This window comes from Eutrigla gurnardus (assembly GCF_963514095.1).
Source record: "Eutrigla gurnardus genome assembly, chromosome: 5".
NCBI lineage: Eukaryota > Metazoa > Chordata > Actinopteri > Perciformes > Triglidae > Eutrigla > Eutrigla gurnardus.
Window position 1 is genome coordinate 9,738,564 of NC_139919.1, and position 20,620 is coordinate 9,759,183.

At 40.6% G+C, this 20,620-nt stretch overlaps 1 protein-coding gene across 2 annotated transcripts; it reads right to left on the reverse strand.

The window, feature by feature from the left end:
- Window positions 1–10,284: 10,284 nt before the first annotated feature.
- lman2 (lectin, mannose-binding 2) lies at window positions 10,285–20,387 on the reverse strand. Of its 2 annotated transcripts, none has more exons than XM_084009092.1 (8): window positions 20,170–20,387; window positions 16,768–16,886; window positions 16,095–16,212; window positions 15,058–15,137; window positions 14,169–14,330; window positions 13,889–14,003; window positions 13,486–13,605; window positions 10,285–12,382 (listed from the first exon to the last, which is right to left on the reverse strand). In XM_084009092.1, exons 1-8 carry the CDS (start codon window positions 20,303–20,305, stop codon window positions 12,222–12,224), a joined length of 1,011 nt encoding a protein of 336 aa, XP_083865218.1. In that variant the 5' UTR covers window positions 20,306–20,387; the 3' UTR covers window positions 10,285–12,221. The 2 variants fall into 2 exon arrangements, with proteins under 2 accessions (XP_083865218.1, XP_083865217.1); XM_084009091.1 differs by lacking the exon at window positions 15,058–15,137 and adding an exon at window positions 15,206–15,288 and having other exon boundaries at window positions 20,170–20,384.
- Window positions 20,388–20,620: the final 233 nt, after the last annotated feature.

Genomic DNA, 20,620 nt, shown 5'->3' on the forward strand with positions numbered 1-20,620 from the left:
GACAGCAAACAGGTGTGTAACCTGTGAATGTTTCTGACCATTTTAACTGCTATTTATGCATAACATTATACTATATTGAAGAGGTAAACCAATATATATATATATATATGAGAGAGAGATAAAACTTTTGATAACCCAATCACAATTTTCATTTCATGCGTTAATGAAAACAAACACATGGTAAGTACTATATAAATGAGACAAAATGATTTTGGCATTTTGGAGTTAACAGGGTCGTTTTCTTTTTCATTTCATCTGTGAAACAAACAGAATGTATGCTTTTCATATTAGATTCAAGTTATAAGCAGGCTAAAATTATCAGAAGGAACATTCAGGCTCCCTCGTGTGGCTCAAAGGTGTACTGCAGATATAAATGTCATAAAAGACTATGGAAGGAATCACTAAACTGTGTGTGTGTGTGTGTGTGTGTGTGTGTGTGTGTGTGTGTGTGTGTGTTTGTGTGTGTGTGCGCACGTGTGTGTGCGTGTGGAAATTAACAGCAAAATGAACAGCAAATGGTTGTATGAGTAAATCACATGGGTTAAAAATGTTTCCAATGACTGAGTTATTCGTTTGTTTTTTGTTTAAAATTTGTGAGTTTGTGTATGTGTGTGTGTGTGTGTTTATGTATGTACGTGAGCGTGTGTGTCTTCATGCGTGTGTGTGTGTGTATGTACGTGTGTGTGTGCGTGAGTGTTCATGTGTGTGTGCGAGCATGTGTGTGTGGGTGTATGTACGTGTGTGTGTGTGTTCACGTGTGTTTGTGTGTGCGTGCATGTGTGCGTGTTCGTGTGTGTGTGTGTGTGTGTGCTCATGCTTGTGTATCCCATCTGATAAAGTAGGCCATTGGGCATTTCCTTTGTCTGAATAACTGACTAAAAACTGTGCCTATAGTGCAATTACACAACTTTTATTGGCTAAGATTAAATTCAATACTATGTCACCATCTTGTGGTTAACAACGACACAACATCATAAAATGTGCAAAATGTACAAATATGATGTAAAAGCTATGAGAATACTGCTGATGACCAGATTGTATTGCCCATGAAATAGGTTACTAGGCTGTGTAAAATAATGCCTTAAGAGCCACAATCTATTAGCCCTAACTATATATTAGAATGTGTACTATAAAAGTGACTGAACACAGAATTAATCTCGTCAATCTTCAACACCAAACTATAGAACACACCTAATGGTAAAAATGACTGGAGGCTTTGCTGTTGTCTGATTTATAGTATGCATAACAATACAGTCCTTTAGTGAGCCATCTTACATTGAACAGATGTACTGAAGTGAACACAAATCACGAGTCCCACATTGTATCCCTCAAAAAGCAATAGGAGAGCTAGTGAAGCGAGATGGATGGATCAAATCCCATCAGTGTACCTGATACACAGCAGGTGGCCTAATCGTGAATGTAAGCACATTAAGCTCACAAAAGGAAACACAAGCTCAGCAGGTTGAATGTTAACGATAAGGAGTCATACATCAGGCTGACACATAACCACTTCCATAACCAATACACTAGTTGTATTCAACCGAAACCAACCGGTTTACAGTCAAAGAAGCTGCCGAACAATAACCAAAGAAAAGCGTAGCCAACAATAATGTAACCCCTTCTTCCTTAGTGTTTAAAATCTACACTGAGGTCACACCCAATAAGAATAAAACAGGTCCTAGGTTCTCAGCTAAAGATGGTGAATTCGCTGTGGTTCTTCTCTACCAAATTAAACAAGGGACTTTATCACTTGAGTGAGAAACAAAAGAAGGTGTCTTGCAACTAGCGCGGTGCCTCCACTGAAAACTTACTATGCTATGCCATAGCATAAAATTATGTAAGCCCTCAGAAATCAAATAAATACAGTTTACTCTGAAAGAATGTTACAAGAACAATATATAAAGGTAAGACACAAACCTTTATTCGCTGTAAACCTTTGGAATAATACCTGGAGAATGCTTCAGACATGGATGAGTATATAGAAACCAACAAACACACAGCATTTCCTGTACCAAAGTATGTTCACAGTTCACATAGAAATAGAAAAGAAATAATAATGCTACCACCCAAAAAAACCTAACCCAAGCGCTTGGATAATTTTTCCTAACCGTTGGGGCCCATTCGTAGAGTTGGTGCACATGAAGTTTAATCCGGTCACAAAGCGTTAAACTTGGAAACCAGGACAGTTCCCATAGTCTGCTTTAAAACAGCCCCGTCTCTCGGTTCCGTTCCAATGTCAAGTACTCACGCAACCTTCCGTCGCAGATGCAATATGGCGTTAGCCAGCCAGGCCGTAGATCGATGTCCAGACAGCTCCGCGACGACTCCCGTAGCCCGGGCTACCAGCAACACGTCCTCGTTCTCGGCTGTACCTCGTCCGCTCCGTCCTCACGACCCCCACGAATGTCGTTCCTCGCGTCGCTCCTCGCGTCCGTGTTGTGAAGCAGGCTAGCTCTCTGCCACGAGCTAACTCACCGCAGCGCTAATGTCGGAGCTAGTGACGAAGACCACGCTATCGCGGCTCGAGAAAAGAAAAACCGTCACCGTCGTGTAAACTAAAACACAATCGATGGAGATATGTGGAAAGAGTCCTCTGACCGATAAAGTCTCTCCAGGCAGTGCAATATATGGGCCAAAATTAAGTTCGAGTTTCCACACACTGACTTCGTTCTCTACCGAGGAAGAACACACAGCCGCTCGTCTCTGTCCCGGAGAACTTCTCGAAACTTCCTCCCCCGGAAATAAACAATAGTTTTAAAGGCCATAGAATATTTTTAAACAATATAATACATGAATTACAGAATTAATACATGAACAGTATTAATTTAAACAAAAGTATTGTAAAACGGGAAACAGGGGATTCTGGGAAATGAAGTCCTCATCCACTCCGTGTTCGAAAACAGTATAAAGGAATAGTCTGCATGTTTTTACCATCACTTATTATAAAAACACAGTAAAATAAAAATGAATGTTTTTACACATTTTTAGAAAACCCTACAATAAGAAATGAGTTATTGCTTAACACCAAGAGTCCCACTGCTACTGCACATTGTTATGAGTAGAAAACAGTGTCGTGAGTTAGCAAGTTGACAAACAACTACTTATAGGCTACTTAGCTTGGTGATGTGAAGCCGTGGGTCCTCATCGTCTCATTGGACAGTTCAGGGTCACGGTTTTGGAGGATGGACGGAAACGATGTGCCTCGCGATGTAAAACTCCTGCTTGAAACACCGGGACGTCCTGTACACACACACACACACTTTCCTTTACAGAGCCCTTTGAAGCTACATTTTCGGACTGTTACCTTAACCAATGAGCAACGAACCTCGCGGAGGGGAACAGTGTTCAAATAAACTCCTGTAATTGGCCAAGCCCAGCCAGTCACGTGAAGCGTTCCTATTGTGCATGAATTTTGTCACACATTGGCTGAATTCATCTTGTTTACAACAGCAGTATAAAGCCAAAATGAACACGTTTTGTTGTCATTTAATTGCAATACACTGATCCAAAGATACCAAAATAACAACAGAAACCCCTTACTGGGGCCCCAAAGGGCAAAACTGCTGCACCGCAAGGGTCCAACCACAGGGGGCCAAATGGGAGAGTTCTGCACCTGTAAACCCACACCATTGAACAGCAGGCGTGATGGCCCAGACCCCTGTGGCGAGTACTATCACAGAAGCCTTAGCCTACTCATCACAGTTTTTCCTGGCTTAAAAATGAGACAGAGGTGTTATTGATCATGTGCACATGTAAGTAATGACCATGATTCATACTGTATATTTCGTATTTGAGTGTTGGGTTAAATACTGTTTTCCCTCCCCGCCTAATGGGGGTGCTGTTCTTGCTTATGTGTCTTTCTAGATTCTCGATGAGTTTGCAGGTGGTGGCTGATGATTGGTCGGGAGCTGATCATGCCAGCTTCAAAAGGATGCCTGCTAGTGATGACTGTCTCTTGAAAAGTCGACAAGATGGTAGATGTGGTAGAGCAGAGACTGGATTGTGAATGGACAGGAGATGGCAAAGGGAAGTGACGTTTGGAATATTGTAAACCAACGGTTGAATAATAATGCACTAAAAAGGAAAAATCAGATCTGATAGTGAGCAAAGTGTAATAGCAACAGCAACACATTGGGAGGAGTTTAACGTGATCATACACTTGCTCAAGATGGTGCATTGTTTGGTGAGTGGAACCAGATTCAGCTCACAAAATCAATGAACAGACCGCTGGGGGAGATTAAGAAGGCTAAAGAATAATGAGAATGGATCATTGTTGATTTTCTGTGAGGATAGATGCTTAACAAGGGAAAGTCATACGTCTGAATCAGATAGATGGTAAAGTGCAGCGATCACTTCACGAGGATAAGAAACTAACACGAGAAGTAGTTTTGGGAATACGTACAGTTGTCAGCCAAATTAAAGGCAATATGAAAGGTGCAAAAGTGTTAGAAGTAAAGCGGCTAAAAACTACTAGAAATGGAGAGAAATTCAACAGTCTGTCAGTCATGATCAAATTCGATGAGCCTCAATTACCATGCAGAGTATATTTAGGATACATGAGATTTCAGGTTAGGCTGTACCAGTTGTACCAGTTGCAACGCTTGGTTGGTTGTTGTCTTCCAACCATTGTGACACTAAACCCTTGTCGGTGTTGATCAATGTAGTTTTGTACTATTGTGAATTTTGGTACCAGTTTGGGTTTCTCATTTACTTTGTGTTGCAGGCTTGTGTCTACAGATGGCATAATGAATCTCCAAGGAGATACAGCTGACGTAACAGTGGGGTCTAGTTCTTTATTAGGCCTATACTTGGTGCCTTAACATTGCCTATCCACCCAAAGCTGACACACATGGACTCATTATGTTCCCTGCAACACATCCTTTGTAGGGCGTGATCTGCCATGTCCCTGAAGGCTCATCCAATATGCCAGCGTGAGACAGCCTGAGCCTGTTGGGCATCGAGCATTTTGAGGTTGGTTTCTGCTGCAGACCTGTAAACTATACAGCCATAATCTAAGACTGCTCTCATAAAAACACAATATATATTTAATAAGCATGCCCTGCTGTCTCCCCAGTCTCGCAGTATATTGTTCATCTCTTTGCACTTGTTTTTTAACCTCAATATGTTTACACCAGGTTAGCTTTTCATCCAACAAAACTCACCACCTTAACCTGCTCAAGTCCATACAATTTGGACGGCATTTCGGTACCAGTCCCAAGTGCTAACTGACAGTTCAGCGTGGATCTGTCTGACTGTCACTCCTTCAGACCATGAAAACACAGGTTGTGCAACCAACTGGCAACCCATTGAGGGGGCATGCACTTCGAGCAACAGCTGTGTTGTGACGTGAATGCAATGGAAGGGGGGATGTTATCAATGTTGTCAATAGCACCTTTCATGTTTTTGTTCTAATATATGCTTCAATTTGTAAGTGAATTGCTGTCTCCTTGGTTAATGTATTTTGTTGACAGTATGAAGGTGTTTAGATGAGGATTTTTGGTTTAGTTTTTGAAAGTTTGTTCCTTTTAGGCAGGTCGGCGGGGGGCAGTATCAGATCCGCCTGCCTCCTTTAATTGTAGCGTTAGTAAGTATTTCCTTTATATACATAGATAAAGGCAATTGTTACAAGGTATTGTCTGCACTGTTTCGCCTTTTCAGAGCTGTGGATCTTCACGCAAGTCCCAGCTAAAGGTTTTGCTTTTTCTGCAGTGCTAAATGGATGTGTACTACTGCGGTTTAGCAGTGGTATTTCAGAGATATTCTTTATGCCATTAATTTTCCTGATCATTCCCCATGTCTGATAAGTGTGTTTCTCTCCCAATTTTATTGTAATACTGCCTCCAGTATGTACATTTTACTGATCTGATTGTTTTCTGGACAATTGCATTACTCTTTTATAGTGGATCCACGTATCCAGTGTGTGTTCAGCTTTTGGCTGTCTATATGCTCTGTTTCTCCTCTTAATTGCTTCCCTATAATTATCATCCCACCACGGCATGCTCTTTTCACTTTTGCCTCCCGCAATTTTTGCTATAGTTTCTTCTGCTGTAATGGCTGTAACCAACTTTTTATTAATTCCCTCCGCATCTGCTGTATTCTCACCCATCCATTCTGTGCACCTACTTTACGTTTGGAAAGCTTCCCTGTCTGCTTTATCTCCATCTTGGTGTTCTCATTCCCCCATCCTGATCTTTCTCTATTCCTCTCTTACTTACTATTGGGTAGTGATTACTGCCTATTGACCGGCTCAAAACGTCCCATGTACTGTTATTACAGTGGATGCACTCACTGTTTTCTGTGCACTGTTGTATCATGTGCCTATCATTAATACACACACTTCCTCTACTACAGACCCACATCAGTGTAATTGCTTCCACACAAAGTACTGTGCATATTAAAACCCCCATACTATTTCCCCTTGTGTCGGCCCACTTGCATCATTTAATGTGTCAGAGCATAGTCTATTACAAGGTAAATAGAAGTTAACTGTCACTAAGCTATCCTCATACGTTGATTACAATTGATTCTTGTTCTTGCCCTATATTAATTAAATTATAACTCCAATTCTTCACAAATGTTGCCAACCCTCCACCTCTTCCAGTTTTCCTATCATTCCTTATTGCAGTGTAACCAAATATAACAAACTCCCACTGTGTCTTCAACCATGTCTCTTGTATACTTTTTTTAATTCTAGTCCATTGGCAATATGACCACCAGACCATTCCTGAGTGTTAGATTTAACATTTAGTCCACTGTTTCCCAACCTAGTTCCTTAAATTCCAAGAAGCCGACTTCACTACCATCTTGATTTTTCTTTCTCTCCGTCTGTGCTGAACAAGTTATTGCATCTACAATAAACAAATCTCCTGCTGCTTTCTTGCTCACACCCCCGATAGGCTGAGCTATCCTGTCCTCCACAGTTTCAACACTTTAGCTTAGCTCCTTCTTTGCATTTCCATACTGGTGCCCGCCTCCACATCACAACACACTTTGTTTGCCTTTGTAATTTGCTGCTCCGTGGACCATATTTGCAGACATGGGGAATGCTCAGGAAAATTAATGGCATAAAGAATATCTCTGAAATACCACTGCTAAACCGCAGTAGTACACATCCATTTAGCACTGCAGAAAAAGCAAAACCTTTAGCTGGGACTTGCGTGAAGATCCACAGCTCTGAAAAGGCGAAACAGTGCAGACAATACCTTGTAACAATTGCCTTTATCTATGTATATAAAGGAAATACTTACTAACGCTACAATTAAAGGAGGCAGGCGGATCTGATACTGCCCCCCGCCGACCTGCCTAAAAGGAACAAACTTTCAAAAACTAAACCAAAAATCCTCATCTAAACACCTTCATACTGTCAACAAAATACATTAACCAAGGAGACAGCAATTCGCTTACAAAATGAAGCATATATTAGAACAAAAACATGAAAGGTGCTATTGACAACATTGATAACATCCCCCCTTCCATTGCATTCACGTCACAACACAGCTGTTGCTCGAAGTGCATGCCCCCTCAATGGGTTGCCAGTTAGTTGCACAACCTGTGTTTTCATGGTCTGAAGGAGTGACACTCAGACAGATCCACGCTGAACTGTCAGTTAGCACTTGGGACTGGTACCGAAATGCCGTCCAAATTGTATGGACTTGAGCAGGTTAAGGTGGTGAGTTTTGTTGGATGAAAAGCTAACCTGGTGTAAACATATTGAGGTTAAAAAACAAGTGCAAAGAGATGAACAATATACTGCGAGACTGGGGAGACAGCAGGGCATGCTTATTAAATATATATTGTGTTTTTATGAGAGCAGTCTTAGATTATGACTGTATAGTTTACATGTCTGCAGCAGAAACCAACCTCAAAATGCTCGATGCCCAACAGGCTCAGGCTGTCTCACGCTGGCATATTGGATGAGCCTTCAGGGACATGGCAGATCACGCCCTACAAAGGATGTGTTGCAGGGAACATAATGAGTCCATGTGTGTCAGCTTTGGGTGGATAGGCAATGTTAAGGCACCAAGTATAGGCCTAATAAAGAACTAGACCCCACTGTTACATCAGCTGTATCTCCTTGGAGATTCATTATGCCATCTGTAGACACAAGCCTGCAACACAAAGTAAATGAGAAACCCAAACTGGTACCAAAATTCACAATAGTACAAAACTACATTGATCAACACCGACAAGGGTTTAGTGTAACAATGGTTGGAAGGAAACAACCAACCAAGCGTTGCAACTGCCTCCGATAGGTCCTGCAAGTATCAGGTCTAGAGAATTGTCATGCAGGCAGGACATAATGTGTGAACTACTCAGGCTTCGTGACAGGGGATTGGCTATCTCCTTCCTTTGGGTTCCTTCTCATGTTGGCGTGGAAGGAAATGAGGAAGTAAATATGTTGGCTAAACAAACATTAAAATGACAGATAATCGACATACAAACCTACAAAGTGTCGCTGAAAGAAATGTTTAGGTGTTTTTAATTTAATTATTTTTCTTTATATGTAACATGTAACTCAGAGAAAAATATGTGAGCCAACATGAAATCAGTTGAACGAACCCTAGAGAACTTATATTTTCAAGGATTCAAGGATCATAATTGTAAAATATGACAGAAACAATTTGCAAGGCAACAGAGGGGGAACACTACCCACAATCTGGGCAAATGTTTCTCAGGGCTACAACTGTTGTCCCCCGTCTGCTCTTGCAGCTGAAGGAAATCGGCCAGCAAGTCCAAATTTCCAGGAGGACTTTCCACTCAGTCTGACTTGGGGTGAGCGTGGCCTCCTCGTCCTTCAGTTCAGACCTGAATTGTTCTTCCAGGGAACTGAGGTAGAAGTTAAAGCTATGGTCTACATTCTGAAAACCAATTGAGCCTCTGAGACAGATTTGAAAAAAAGCCTCCCCCCCCAAACAAACCCCTCCCCTCAGTGTTCCACGATTCAACGATGCGGGAGTGGGAGGGGACGAGGTGGGATGACGAGGAGCAGGGGAGATGAGGGGATTGGATGGAGGGTACGGTCAGTTTCTATGCAGGCCTACGGCTGATAGACTGAATGGGTTTTTTTTATTCCAAATCGTAGACCATAGCTTTAATAGGAGGTTGGACCTCCCTGGAGTTGATTTCCACCTCTTCCATTGTCTTGGATCTCGTGGTTTTCTATCGCTATCTGAACGTTGAAATGTGTGTCTGAACCAAACTGGGATCTGATGAGTATTTATAGGTTTCCGACATTCCATCTCTGGTGTCATCATGACATTGTGGTTCCAGAATGTGTTACAAATGTTCATATATTCTATTATTTGCATACATATTTTATTCTGTTCTCTTCATTAAATTGTTGCTATTTGATTCCAGTTTGTGTTCAAATTTATTGATGTAATGTTCTCTGATGATTCCTAAAATATGGCAAATAATGTAGACTGAAATATGAATGCTGTTGCACATGAGTCTACTGGAAACCCCTATAAGACCTATATGAAACTAGCAATGTTGTTTACTATGAATTTATTTTATGGTTAAAATATCTATTGGGTTAGCAGATAAGATTACGGTTGATTGCTAAGAGTTGCATGTAAATTTACTAACTTTGAAGTCATTAGCATAATGAGTTATTGATTCTGCTTACATTTAACTTGGAAAGGTGATCTAAGAGTCAAAGTCATTGTGTTGTCATGGTCATCTGTTACCATGGTGCAGTCATGAAACCTTGTTTACATATGAATAATGAAGATGCTTTGGTAGTGCAGTGTTGCTCTACAGTTATTGAGTTCTACCAGTGGTCTAAATAATCACACAATAATCACAATGTTTGAATAATAACATCACATACAAAAGCGGAGCAGTCAGCGGTGCAGACTCTGCTTGACTCGAGAGTTTAGTTACACAGCAGCTATTTCTCTGACAAATCATGTTTATCCCAGTTTGTAAAACAATGGTGGTTAAAACTTGACAAAACACAACAATTCACATTCAAATAATTTCTTTTTTTTTTTCATTTTAATACAGTATTTCTGCTGAGAGGAGCAGTTTCAAGTCCAATCACGAAACTAACTGATGAGGCAGAGGCAAATACAGAACGCTGACCCAAACTAAGAGTCATCAAATCATTATTCTTTTTTTTTGTCTTTACAAGCATTTTTTTTTAAACAAACGGGAGCATTAGGGAAATGGAAGCAGAAGAAAACCAAGAACAAACATGATAGCAGAAAGAATCTGAAGAGTAAATGTGTCTGATGTGAGCAACACGGTCGTGGACTTCAGGGTTCAGTGACTCTCTGTTCCTTCAGCTTTATAATTAGCACTGTGTGCCTGCATTTTATTAATCACTCGCTTCATGTATTAGTTAATGAGCGTAATATTCATTACAATGAAGAAGTGAATTGAAGTCACAATTCCACATTATTAATTAAAAACAAACAAACAGCAAAGGCATATTCTGGATAAAACAGGAACAAAATGTTGCTCAAAAGACAAAAAACATTTTTCAGCGTAAAGGTTTGAGGTTGATTGGGTTTCAGGATCCATCCACTTGTGCACTGAACTCTTCAAGTGGTCTCATCCCGCTGTAAAATATTAGGGAAACGTTGTGGTAGTAAGTGCTTCGAGCTTCACAACATTCATTAAAACAATGTCTTTAAATGGAAAAATAACAATGCAAATTGTTTCAGTTCGTCCCGTCACAGTTGTCCTTTATGGAGATAATGATAATTGACAACTTTCTACGCTATATGACCTCTGAACTCCGATACAACACAGCTGTGACTCAACATTCTGCCAGGATGTAAAGGTTTACACTTTCTGGTCATGTGGTAACAATATTTCTTTACTTCAATGAAACAATAAGTGGAAAGGTTTTAGCAGAGTAAGTTTCACGATCAATTCATTTTGTAATTTCCATTACGTTTTCTGGACCAAAATTACATTATCAGTCTGGACTACACAGAATAACTGTAGCACGAACAGAGAGAGTTAACGTGGCTGAGCAGCCAAAATAAAACCAAACTCCCTCAATAGAAAATCCAGAAACAAAGACGCCATAGGACTGACAGGTGATATGTGATGCACTCTGTGATGGTAGTTCTGCACTTATCTTGCCAAAAAAATAAAACAATACTGCAGGTTTTCATAAGGGGTTTCTGTCAAGAATAAACTTCCCATAATTCATCCACCTAGGCAGCCACTTCATTACCATTACAAATGACCTAAATGTAAATTACATTCTCCATTGAATATGGATATAGCACATTGGCGCTCAATTTCTATGAATTCTTAATTCTCAAGCATAATTGTATTTTCTAAATGTCAGAATGAGAGCAACAGTACGACAGAAAGTAAATGAACGAATACAAACCTGCACTCTTCCTATGAATTCACATAATGTGAGTAGTGTTTATCACACAAGTGGCTTTGACACTGGATGGTGGCCAAAGGAAGAATAGCAGCACGGATCACCAAAACAACATGGAGTGTCACATTATGTTTCAATTTCATTTAGCCTTTTGTACCAGTTTAAAAACAGCGTTTTGATAGGCCTCCCATCCTGGTTAGTTATTGAAAGTGCATTTTAAATCTGTTGAAATGGATCACTCGTAGGCGCCGGCATACTAGTAACATTATGTCACTCAAATGGGCCAAGCTACACTCGCCACATAGCCCTGCGCTAATCGCTGCAACACAACCTGGTTGGGTGTGAATGCAGCCTAATGCTCTGGACTTTTATCTGGAAGGTTCCCGTTACGTTGAAATGTTTTTATCTGGTGTCTTTTGGGGTGCTGAGCTACTTTCTTCATCTCATAAATAAAATAGCCTGGAAGACATCTAAATTACCACCTGGTGCCAAAGTTCGCCATGTTTGTAGCATCACATCTGCGGCAGATAAACCAATGGGCAGATGTTGAAAAAAAGTGTTTTAAGAAATTTAAACTCTTCAAAGTTTGTAAAGGACAGTAGGTCTATTCTTACCCTGCAATTAATGACCACACGGAGAACAAAAACAGCATTGATCAGGGACCCTCATATAAGGTCACCACTAGTTGTCGACCTTCTTACCAACATCACAAGTTGCCCACTCTCACCCTAAACGCAGTGCTTCAAAAGATATAAACATTTGTACAATCTTTAGAAAATAATTCACATTTAATGTGCTCAATCTGTCATCTGGAAACAGTTCATTCTGCAACAGACACCTCTGATAAAGGATTCTTCTTTATTCTGTCTCTTCAGTAAAACCTCTTGTTCCTCTCCTGTCTCTTCTGGAAAACTACAGCTCCCACCACAGCGCACACTACGATTCCCAGCAGAGCACACAGCAGAAGCAGGAAGACCTTCCAGCCAGTGAGGGGCGTGCCTCGGAAGTTTCCAGTAGGATCGTCAATGTTGTCTGTGAAGGAAGGGGAAAGTTCACGTTGACTTTTTAATGTTCAATTCAGACGTGCTAATTATCAGATTTGTGGACGATTGTTCCAACTAAATCCCAGGAAACTTGCTTTTGATAGAGTATAATAAACCAATGTGAAAAAACATGATCATAAAACACATCTCGTACCAACACGAACAGTTATGTTAAAAAAAAGCAAAGTTAGTGTGACTTTGGTAAAATCACACAAACATACAAACTGATCAAGGCAACAGTAGACCAGCAGCTCCTGTGTTCTGAGAGGTAAGAGTACAGTCATAGGAGTCTAGTGGCTTTGAAGAGAGCATAGATAACGGCTCAAGTTCCCCAGCTACTCATTGAATTTAATCTGTAAGGTGGCAAAAATACGTCCACAGACGTACATTGCCTTGCTGCCGTGCTGCTCCTCCTGGCTGTTTCTCCAAACTCCATCTACAGGTAATACACCCATATAGTGTATGCTGCCTACATCGCTATATTTTTGTCTTAGTGTCTTGTGTGTTTCATATGCAGTTATAGCATATGACTATACGAGACGACTGAACACACATCAACATCAGTAGGGAAGGAAAATAGGGAAGAAAGCGTGGGGATTGGATAAAGTGCAGTGGACTTTGAGACGGCCACCGCCCGCAACCGTCCCTCCCTTCCAGACCGGCCCGACAAACACCACCGCAAGCAAGTCGACGGCCCCAGCACGAGAACTGAGATGGGATGTCCGGTCACAGGAAAATTCAGTCAAACCCATCAACGGGAGGTCGGGGACTGACGACCATTTTTCGTGTTAAAATGCCTGCTAGGGGTGTAACGGTACACGTATTCATACCGGACATTTTTTATACAGGATGTTCGGTATGTGACATCATTTTTGTAAGTCTGATGACCCAAACAGGCGTTTGTGGTGACTAATGGCACACGCGAACCGTAATTTGTGTCAAACTGTATGTTTCTTTATGTAGTAAATCGATTTCATTGCATCATTTTGTTGGGCATCATAATGACAATATATAAATGATTAATCCTTGAATATGGACACGTTGCTCATACAATCATACTTCATAAATATCCAAACTATCCCTTTAATCTACCTTTGGGGGACTTGAGGAGGCTGACGCTGGGCTCGATCTTGGTCCAGTCCAGGTTGTCCTCTTCGGGGGTGTGTTCTACCATCAGCTGGTAGAGCTTCATAGAGATGATGTCATGGTTATCTGGAAAACAATAAATAAGGTTAAACTATCAGCAAATCTGTTATAATCTGCATAACAGTACTTTTAAATACATTCCTGAACAATAAAGAAGAATGTAATACTACTTATATACTATATTGTGATTCCTGTGATCACAAGTATTTCTTAGCAAATCAGATTGCAGGGATATTCGGATAATCGGAATATGCTGTGGCCAAAATCAATTACATCTCAAAAAAGAAAATAGTTCAAAATAGTCCCTTCAGTAGGGCATAAGTAGGGCAGCTTTCCAGTCCGAACCTACCTGACAGATCTCCTGTAGCTGCTGAGGCCCCAAAGAAATATCCGGTAGGGAGACGAACACCTCCGATGTCAATGCACTCCTTCCACTCATTCTTGTCCTCCACGTCAATCATCACCTGCAGGACACAGACGGGATGTAAGCCATGCAAACAAGTGACTAACAGCTACTAAATATGAACAAAGATATACAAAGCGTTTAAATACATACAACAATATGAGCTTTAAGACAAAAAAACATAAGTAGCATCCCTGGGAAAACACCAAGGAGTTTCTCTACGTACAGTAAGTCTTCCTTTAGAGTAGCGAATGGCGAGGTACGTGTCGTGCTCTCTGTTCCTGATCTCAGCCGAACAGCCTCCGAGCTCTGATGATCGGCCATCTTTGCCGTGGTCGTAATTCACAGAGCCGTTGTTCACCATGGCCGAAATGTATGGGAAGGAACGCTGGCGACAGAAGGGCAACAATCAACAAATAAATCTGAAGATATACATGTTCTTCAAAAAAGATGATGCACAAACAAAATGCAAGAAGCCCACCTAATACATTTCAGGGTACATCAGCTCATGTTTACATCAACACGCAGAGGCTACCTTCACACTGCAGATTTGTTAGTGAAGGAACTGGCGATACGATACGATAATTCCACTTAGAACTTAAGTATTTAAAAGTAACCAAACTAGACATTTTGGCAACAATCTTACAGTTCTCCATCTTCCCAGTAGCTGAACATTCAGACTATCAGGTCAATTAGATCTGGATCTGGTTGTGTTCCGTGTTAGCATGTGGATTAAAAATCAGTGGATGCCACTCCAATGAAGGATAAGAGAGAATGGGACACTTTAGCTGCAATGTGAACGTAGCATCATTCACAAGACAACTTCTGGTGGAATAGAAACAAACTCCTCAAAGACATTAAACTTGACACAAGGTGAGAGACGAGAGGGACGAGAGAGAGAGAGAGAGAGAGAGAGAGAGAGAGAGAGAGAGAGACCCTCATGCTCAACAACTGGAGCTTTTATTTTGCTGTAGAAACAAATATGTGAAAATGTGGCATAAAATTAATTCTGAGGGGTTTCCAAATGTTAACATGCTTAAAAAGTTCTGACAACATGCCGATTTAAAGTGGAGAAAACGATCATGCTGATGAGTAAAACCTGAGCAACCACTCACATCTGTTGCATCATCGTTAGAGTAAGTATCTATGAAAACGGCCAGCCCGTGGAAGAGAGCATTGTTGGAAAACACAGGCCCTGCGAAGAAACAAGCGGGTCAAGCGCCTCGAGCCACACACACAAACGCACACACACTACACACTTACATCCATTCCATGGAGGTCATTGCGGAAGGTATCCAAAAACATAGCCAGGCCAACAAACTGATCTTGGTTTCCAAACACAGGGCCTAGGATGGAGGCAGAGATGAGGCGAGACATGAGCAGACAACTCAAGACACTTTCCTGAGGTCCTGAAGTTGTCCTTCTTGGACATGAATGTGTCCAAAACAAAAAGATGCACATAGATTTCAGGTAAAAGTCCTTCTGTTATCTCTGTTATCATAACTGACCAGGCGTTGACTTGGTCCATCATTATAAATACCTCTGCACTTTTATTAATGATAAGCTTTCACTTGATTTCCATGTTGATGCTGTGTGTAAGAAAGGCCATCAACGCATCCATTTTTATAGGAACATTTGAAATTTTAACATCGACTGCACTTTCATGAAAATGTTGTATACTTATTTTATTGAATCTGTTCTTACCTTTTCTTTTATCTGTTGATACAACTCACTTTCACAGAAATAAGAATTGTTATGGTATGAAGCAAAAATGCAGGTATTAACCTGAACAAACTCAGACTGATCTGAGATTCATTCTACCAAGGTGTCCTTGCTGCCATTGGTCTTCTAAATGGTTCAACTGTTCATGTTGTTGTGGGTTCTGTGGTTTGAACAGCAACACTATTTTTTTATTGAGGTTCTTGTGTTGATGTCGTGTGGAAACTACCAGCTGTACAACAAATTGCCCCTTGGGGATAAAGATTCCTTGATCCTTTATCCAGGTGACAGCTGACTATTGCATTTTGGGTAAATCCAAACTTTGATGCAACAAGGACGAATGTGAAATGAAGTGACATCAAGCTGGGTGAGTTTACTCCACAAAAGTGATAACTCAGCAGTAAAGTACCATGAAGCTGAAGAAAAAAATTACCTGGATGCAGTCTGTCCTTTGTGTACCAGAGAGCGATGCCGTCACCATGGAGATTCTTCTTTCCTGACCCATGAACTTTAAACTGCACATGCATCTCCCAGTCCTTCAGGTAGCACGGCTGTAGACCAGAAACAGAAACAAAGGATTGACTTTCTATGGCATCCTAAAATAAGCTACGTGTTTTACAAAACAAGTAAATGAGATATAGACAACTGAACATTCTTCTTTACATTTGCAACTTAAAAAGGAGGTTTTTATTTTATATTCTAAAAACAAGTCAACAGAAAGGACACTTTAAACTAGAATCATGCACAGACTCAATATAATTAGCAAATGTCAAGTACACGTGTGATCACTGGGTTGCACATTAATTTTCACCTTAATCCACCAAAAATATAGATAAAATAAAAATCAATAGTTATATAGCATACAGATGACAACCACTTCCTTACACAGAAACAGAGAATATATCAATATGAGACAAAGCAAAATGTAACTAATGTGTGAGGTTGAAAAAGAGAGCTATGCTGAGTGTGCACGGCATTAACCTGCAGTACACGACTCCTTGACTTATTGTCAATCCTATATCTATTGTTATTTTTGTATTGTCAATAAATGACAATACATCAGAGTCAGACTGGAGATATGAGCCATCTTTGTAGTCTTTCCTCACCACAGTATTCCAGATGGATCCCTGCTTGCTTTTCTCATCTGGAGTGAGTCGGACGTATGAGCTTGTCACCAATGTGCTTCCCCAGAAGTCCCACTGACTACTGGGGCTGCTGCCAACACCTGCAGCCAAACAAGACACAATCACATAGTTATGTGGCTGAGAGGAGAGAAATAAATGTTTTTTTTCTTTCAGCAATTTCATCACTTCTAAAGGCGAGTCCACACCAGACCGAAAATCGGCGTCTTTGAGAGAGTCGGCGTCCGTGACATGAGTCTCCTTGGTGTGGTCGCTCGAATCGGCCCACGTCGGCGTTCATTTCAGCCGATTCAAATGTGTAATCCGCCATTCGAGTCGGTCATTCTTTTACCATTCTGATTGGTGGAGGCTAGCAGCTTGACTAGCGAATCAGTGAAGCCCGGAGGTGACGATGGTAAACATACCAGATAAACAGTGGAATCGAAGTAGGTGTCGACACACTCTCTCGGCTACTTCCGGTTTTCGTGTTTTTTGGCCCACAATACAGATTAGCGCCGCCTGTTGTTTTGGAGACATTACATCTCGCGCAAGCGCGGAACGTATGGCGTCGGCTGTAATTCCGTAGGTGTGAACCGCCCATGTCGTTGTTCGGGTCGGCCATATTAAGTAGCCCGACTTCATTTACCGACACGAGTCGGGCAGTTCTTCCGGTGTGGACTCGCCTTAAGTCTACAGGACTACATTGCTTTTGTTTCTATCAGATTTGTATTTAACTGTTCTTGTTATCAGTAAGGCTGTGCTGTGGGCTGCATTTGTTGAAGAACAGCCAGCTCAGTACCAGATATTTGGTTTAAGCACACGCCCTTAACAAACAGGTCTGTTTCCTGAGGGGGTGTGGAGGAAGCTTTGCACAGTTTATCAGTTTATGTTACATATAAATTGACTCTAAATTAAATTCCAGCAGTGTGGTGCAAACTCTTTGACCTACTTAACTGTAATGGTTCCAGCCAACGGTTTGATCGAGTGCAGTGATAAAGTCGCTGAACACACTATGCAACATTCATAGCTGCTTCAGTTTCTGAACAGGTCTAGCAATGCTAGCATGACATATTCAAATTAAATTAATTCAAATGATCATGAATTAAAGACGTTTTCTTTTCACAAAAGGCTTCATAGTTCAACATTAAAATGTATTTTAATACAAGAATCACATTCTCATCAAACAAATCTTATCATTATTTTAAATGGCATAATTAGTCTGTGTTTTATTTAGCTTATGTATGCATTTATTACGATGTCAATTAGTCCTGCTTCTCTGTATTTCTAAACTATACTGGCGCTTATTTTAGATGCAAGATTACTGAACAGTTATATAGGGTCATTTCATGCCAACTCAGCCACCCATGCCAGAGGTGACTCTTTTGGAACCCAATATTTGGACCCCCAAATGACCACGTGGGCACTTGATGATCCTAATGGGATTTATACCAGATAAAGATACATATTTGTTCTCTTTTAATTAAATAAAACCTTTGACTATGAAGCTCCATAATATGAATTTGATTCTTCATAATGTACCATTTTGGACAGAAGTCTGGAATGTAGATCAGGGAGAATTTAGTGATGATAAAGCATAAAAATAGTGGAAATAACTTAGTATTATGCTCAGTGATGGCAAACAATTAAATATTAAGACTGCTGGCCATTCATTTCCTGAAAATCACAAATTAACCCCTTATCCCCGATGAAAGAGACCCGCCTGTGACAAGCGACTTGCAGCATGAGCAATTCTGCAGGCCACTGATGCAAACCATATTCTGACACCAATGGAGATGTTTCAATGGGAAAAAGAAAACATTAAGAACATTACATTCTTCTTTGTTAGTGCAGAAAATATAAAAAAACATGAGGAAACGTACGAATTGGACAGACGTTACGCCTCGGCCAAAACGATCAGTGGAACACGATCGCATCATTGCTTTAAACCAATTTCCAAAAATAAGATACGGATGAAAAGAACATCACAGGATACAATATTCACAGATGTCGATGCAGGACAACCATCAGATTCAGAACACTTGGATAAAGAACACCCGGAGGCAAAACACTTGCAGTCAGATCAGCTACAAAACTACATTTTCCAGCCAGGAAAATACTTTGCCTGTATCTATGACGATGACTGCTTCATTGGAAACATTGTTGAACTTCAGATGAACATGGCAACGTTTTTGTGAAATGATGTCACTGCTTCCACTTTTCTTGGATAATAGTTAAAAACACTATTATCTATTATCCAAGAAATTGTGGAAGCAGTGACATCATTTTGTCATGGTCCTTTTGGTCATGTTGTATTGGCGAGCACTGTGTCCATAGATGTCTGGCACACTGACACAACAAATGGTATTGGAATGGCACCCAACAGGGGATCTGTCTTTGGTCCGATGGCCATGTGAGGATGCTGTTGAGAAGCTTCATGAACTTCACAAAACGCTCAACAATGTTTCCAATGAACCAGTCATCATCATAGATACAGGCAATGTATTTTCCTGGCTGGAAAATTGAGGCTGATCTGACTGCAAAAAATGTTCTGCCAAAAAATGAAATGCAAAATTCCAATGTGTCAAAAAGGGGCATGGCACTTAAAATTCAAATGGACGCCACGAGCAAACTGTTTGAGATATTGACCTTCAGATTCCCTCATTTGGTAACAAAAGGCATATTTTCACAGCTTTTCAGCAAAATCTGAGGTACAATGTACATGGTACCCCGATATTGGCTGTTTTCACGTGGAATGGCTCTATATTTAAAACATACTCATGATGTTTGTATTGTTATATTTGACCTTTTGTGTGTTTTTATATAAGCCACAAAGGTTTCTACCACACCCTCACATTGAATATGTCTATCATGTGCTTTGTATTTGCTGTTTTTATGTGTTAAACAAATAAAACAAGACAAACACTAAGATTTAAATACTACACCTCAACCTTTTCTCTTGATTTGCTTTTGATATTCTGTTTAGGTAACGTTACAGTGCTCCTTGTACCTGATTGCATTAATTTCCATTGTTTAATGGATATTCTGTATTGAGATGGTGTAAACATTGTAATGCTGTGTAGAAATAAGCCTTAAGACGTAAATGGGCTAAGTGAAATCATTCCCGGAACGTTCTCTGTCCTGTTTGGGGTTCTTGGCTGAAAAAAACATTTGAGAACCTCTGGTTTAACCAACATTACAGGTGTTTAGAAACGAATGTAACAGCTAGTTGTAGAATTAAGTGGTATGAATATGCTGCAATGAGACAGTCAATTACACTAATAAGCCAGGAAGTCACAAATGTCGACTAATAAGTTCTAAAACGCAGCGAAACACCGGAAGTGCGAACAGAGCGTCATGTTAGCCAACGAGCTAACAGAGCCGTCGTACCTTGGTATGGCTTCATTAACGAGTGCTCTCTCTTCAGATGTTCCGTGTTTCCGTCCGTTATGTCGCAGCACACCAGACACAACCCGAATATCAGCAAGACCAGTGCTCTGCTCAGAAATGATCGAATGTTCCCCATTTTGTTCTTACAGCCTCGGAGGAAAACTCTCAAAACAAATTTCTTCTTCTCAACTCCATAAATCGAGCCGGTCCCTTCTCTATTATCCTCCGGACAGAAACAACATAAGTCCGACGTTTGTTGGAACGCTTCTTTAACCGGGGAACGTGTTTTTCCGTTGCTGAATTCTACAACCATAAAGGTAAAGAGACGAACATGTTAGCAGTACAACAAATCTAATGAACATGATGCTTTTTAAACTGAATTAATACGTAGTTAGCGCTCAGCTGTATGTGTTTCCGTACGGAAGACTTTTGTAGACGGAGAAGTTTACCA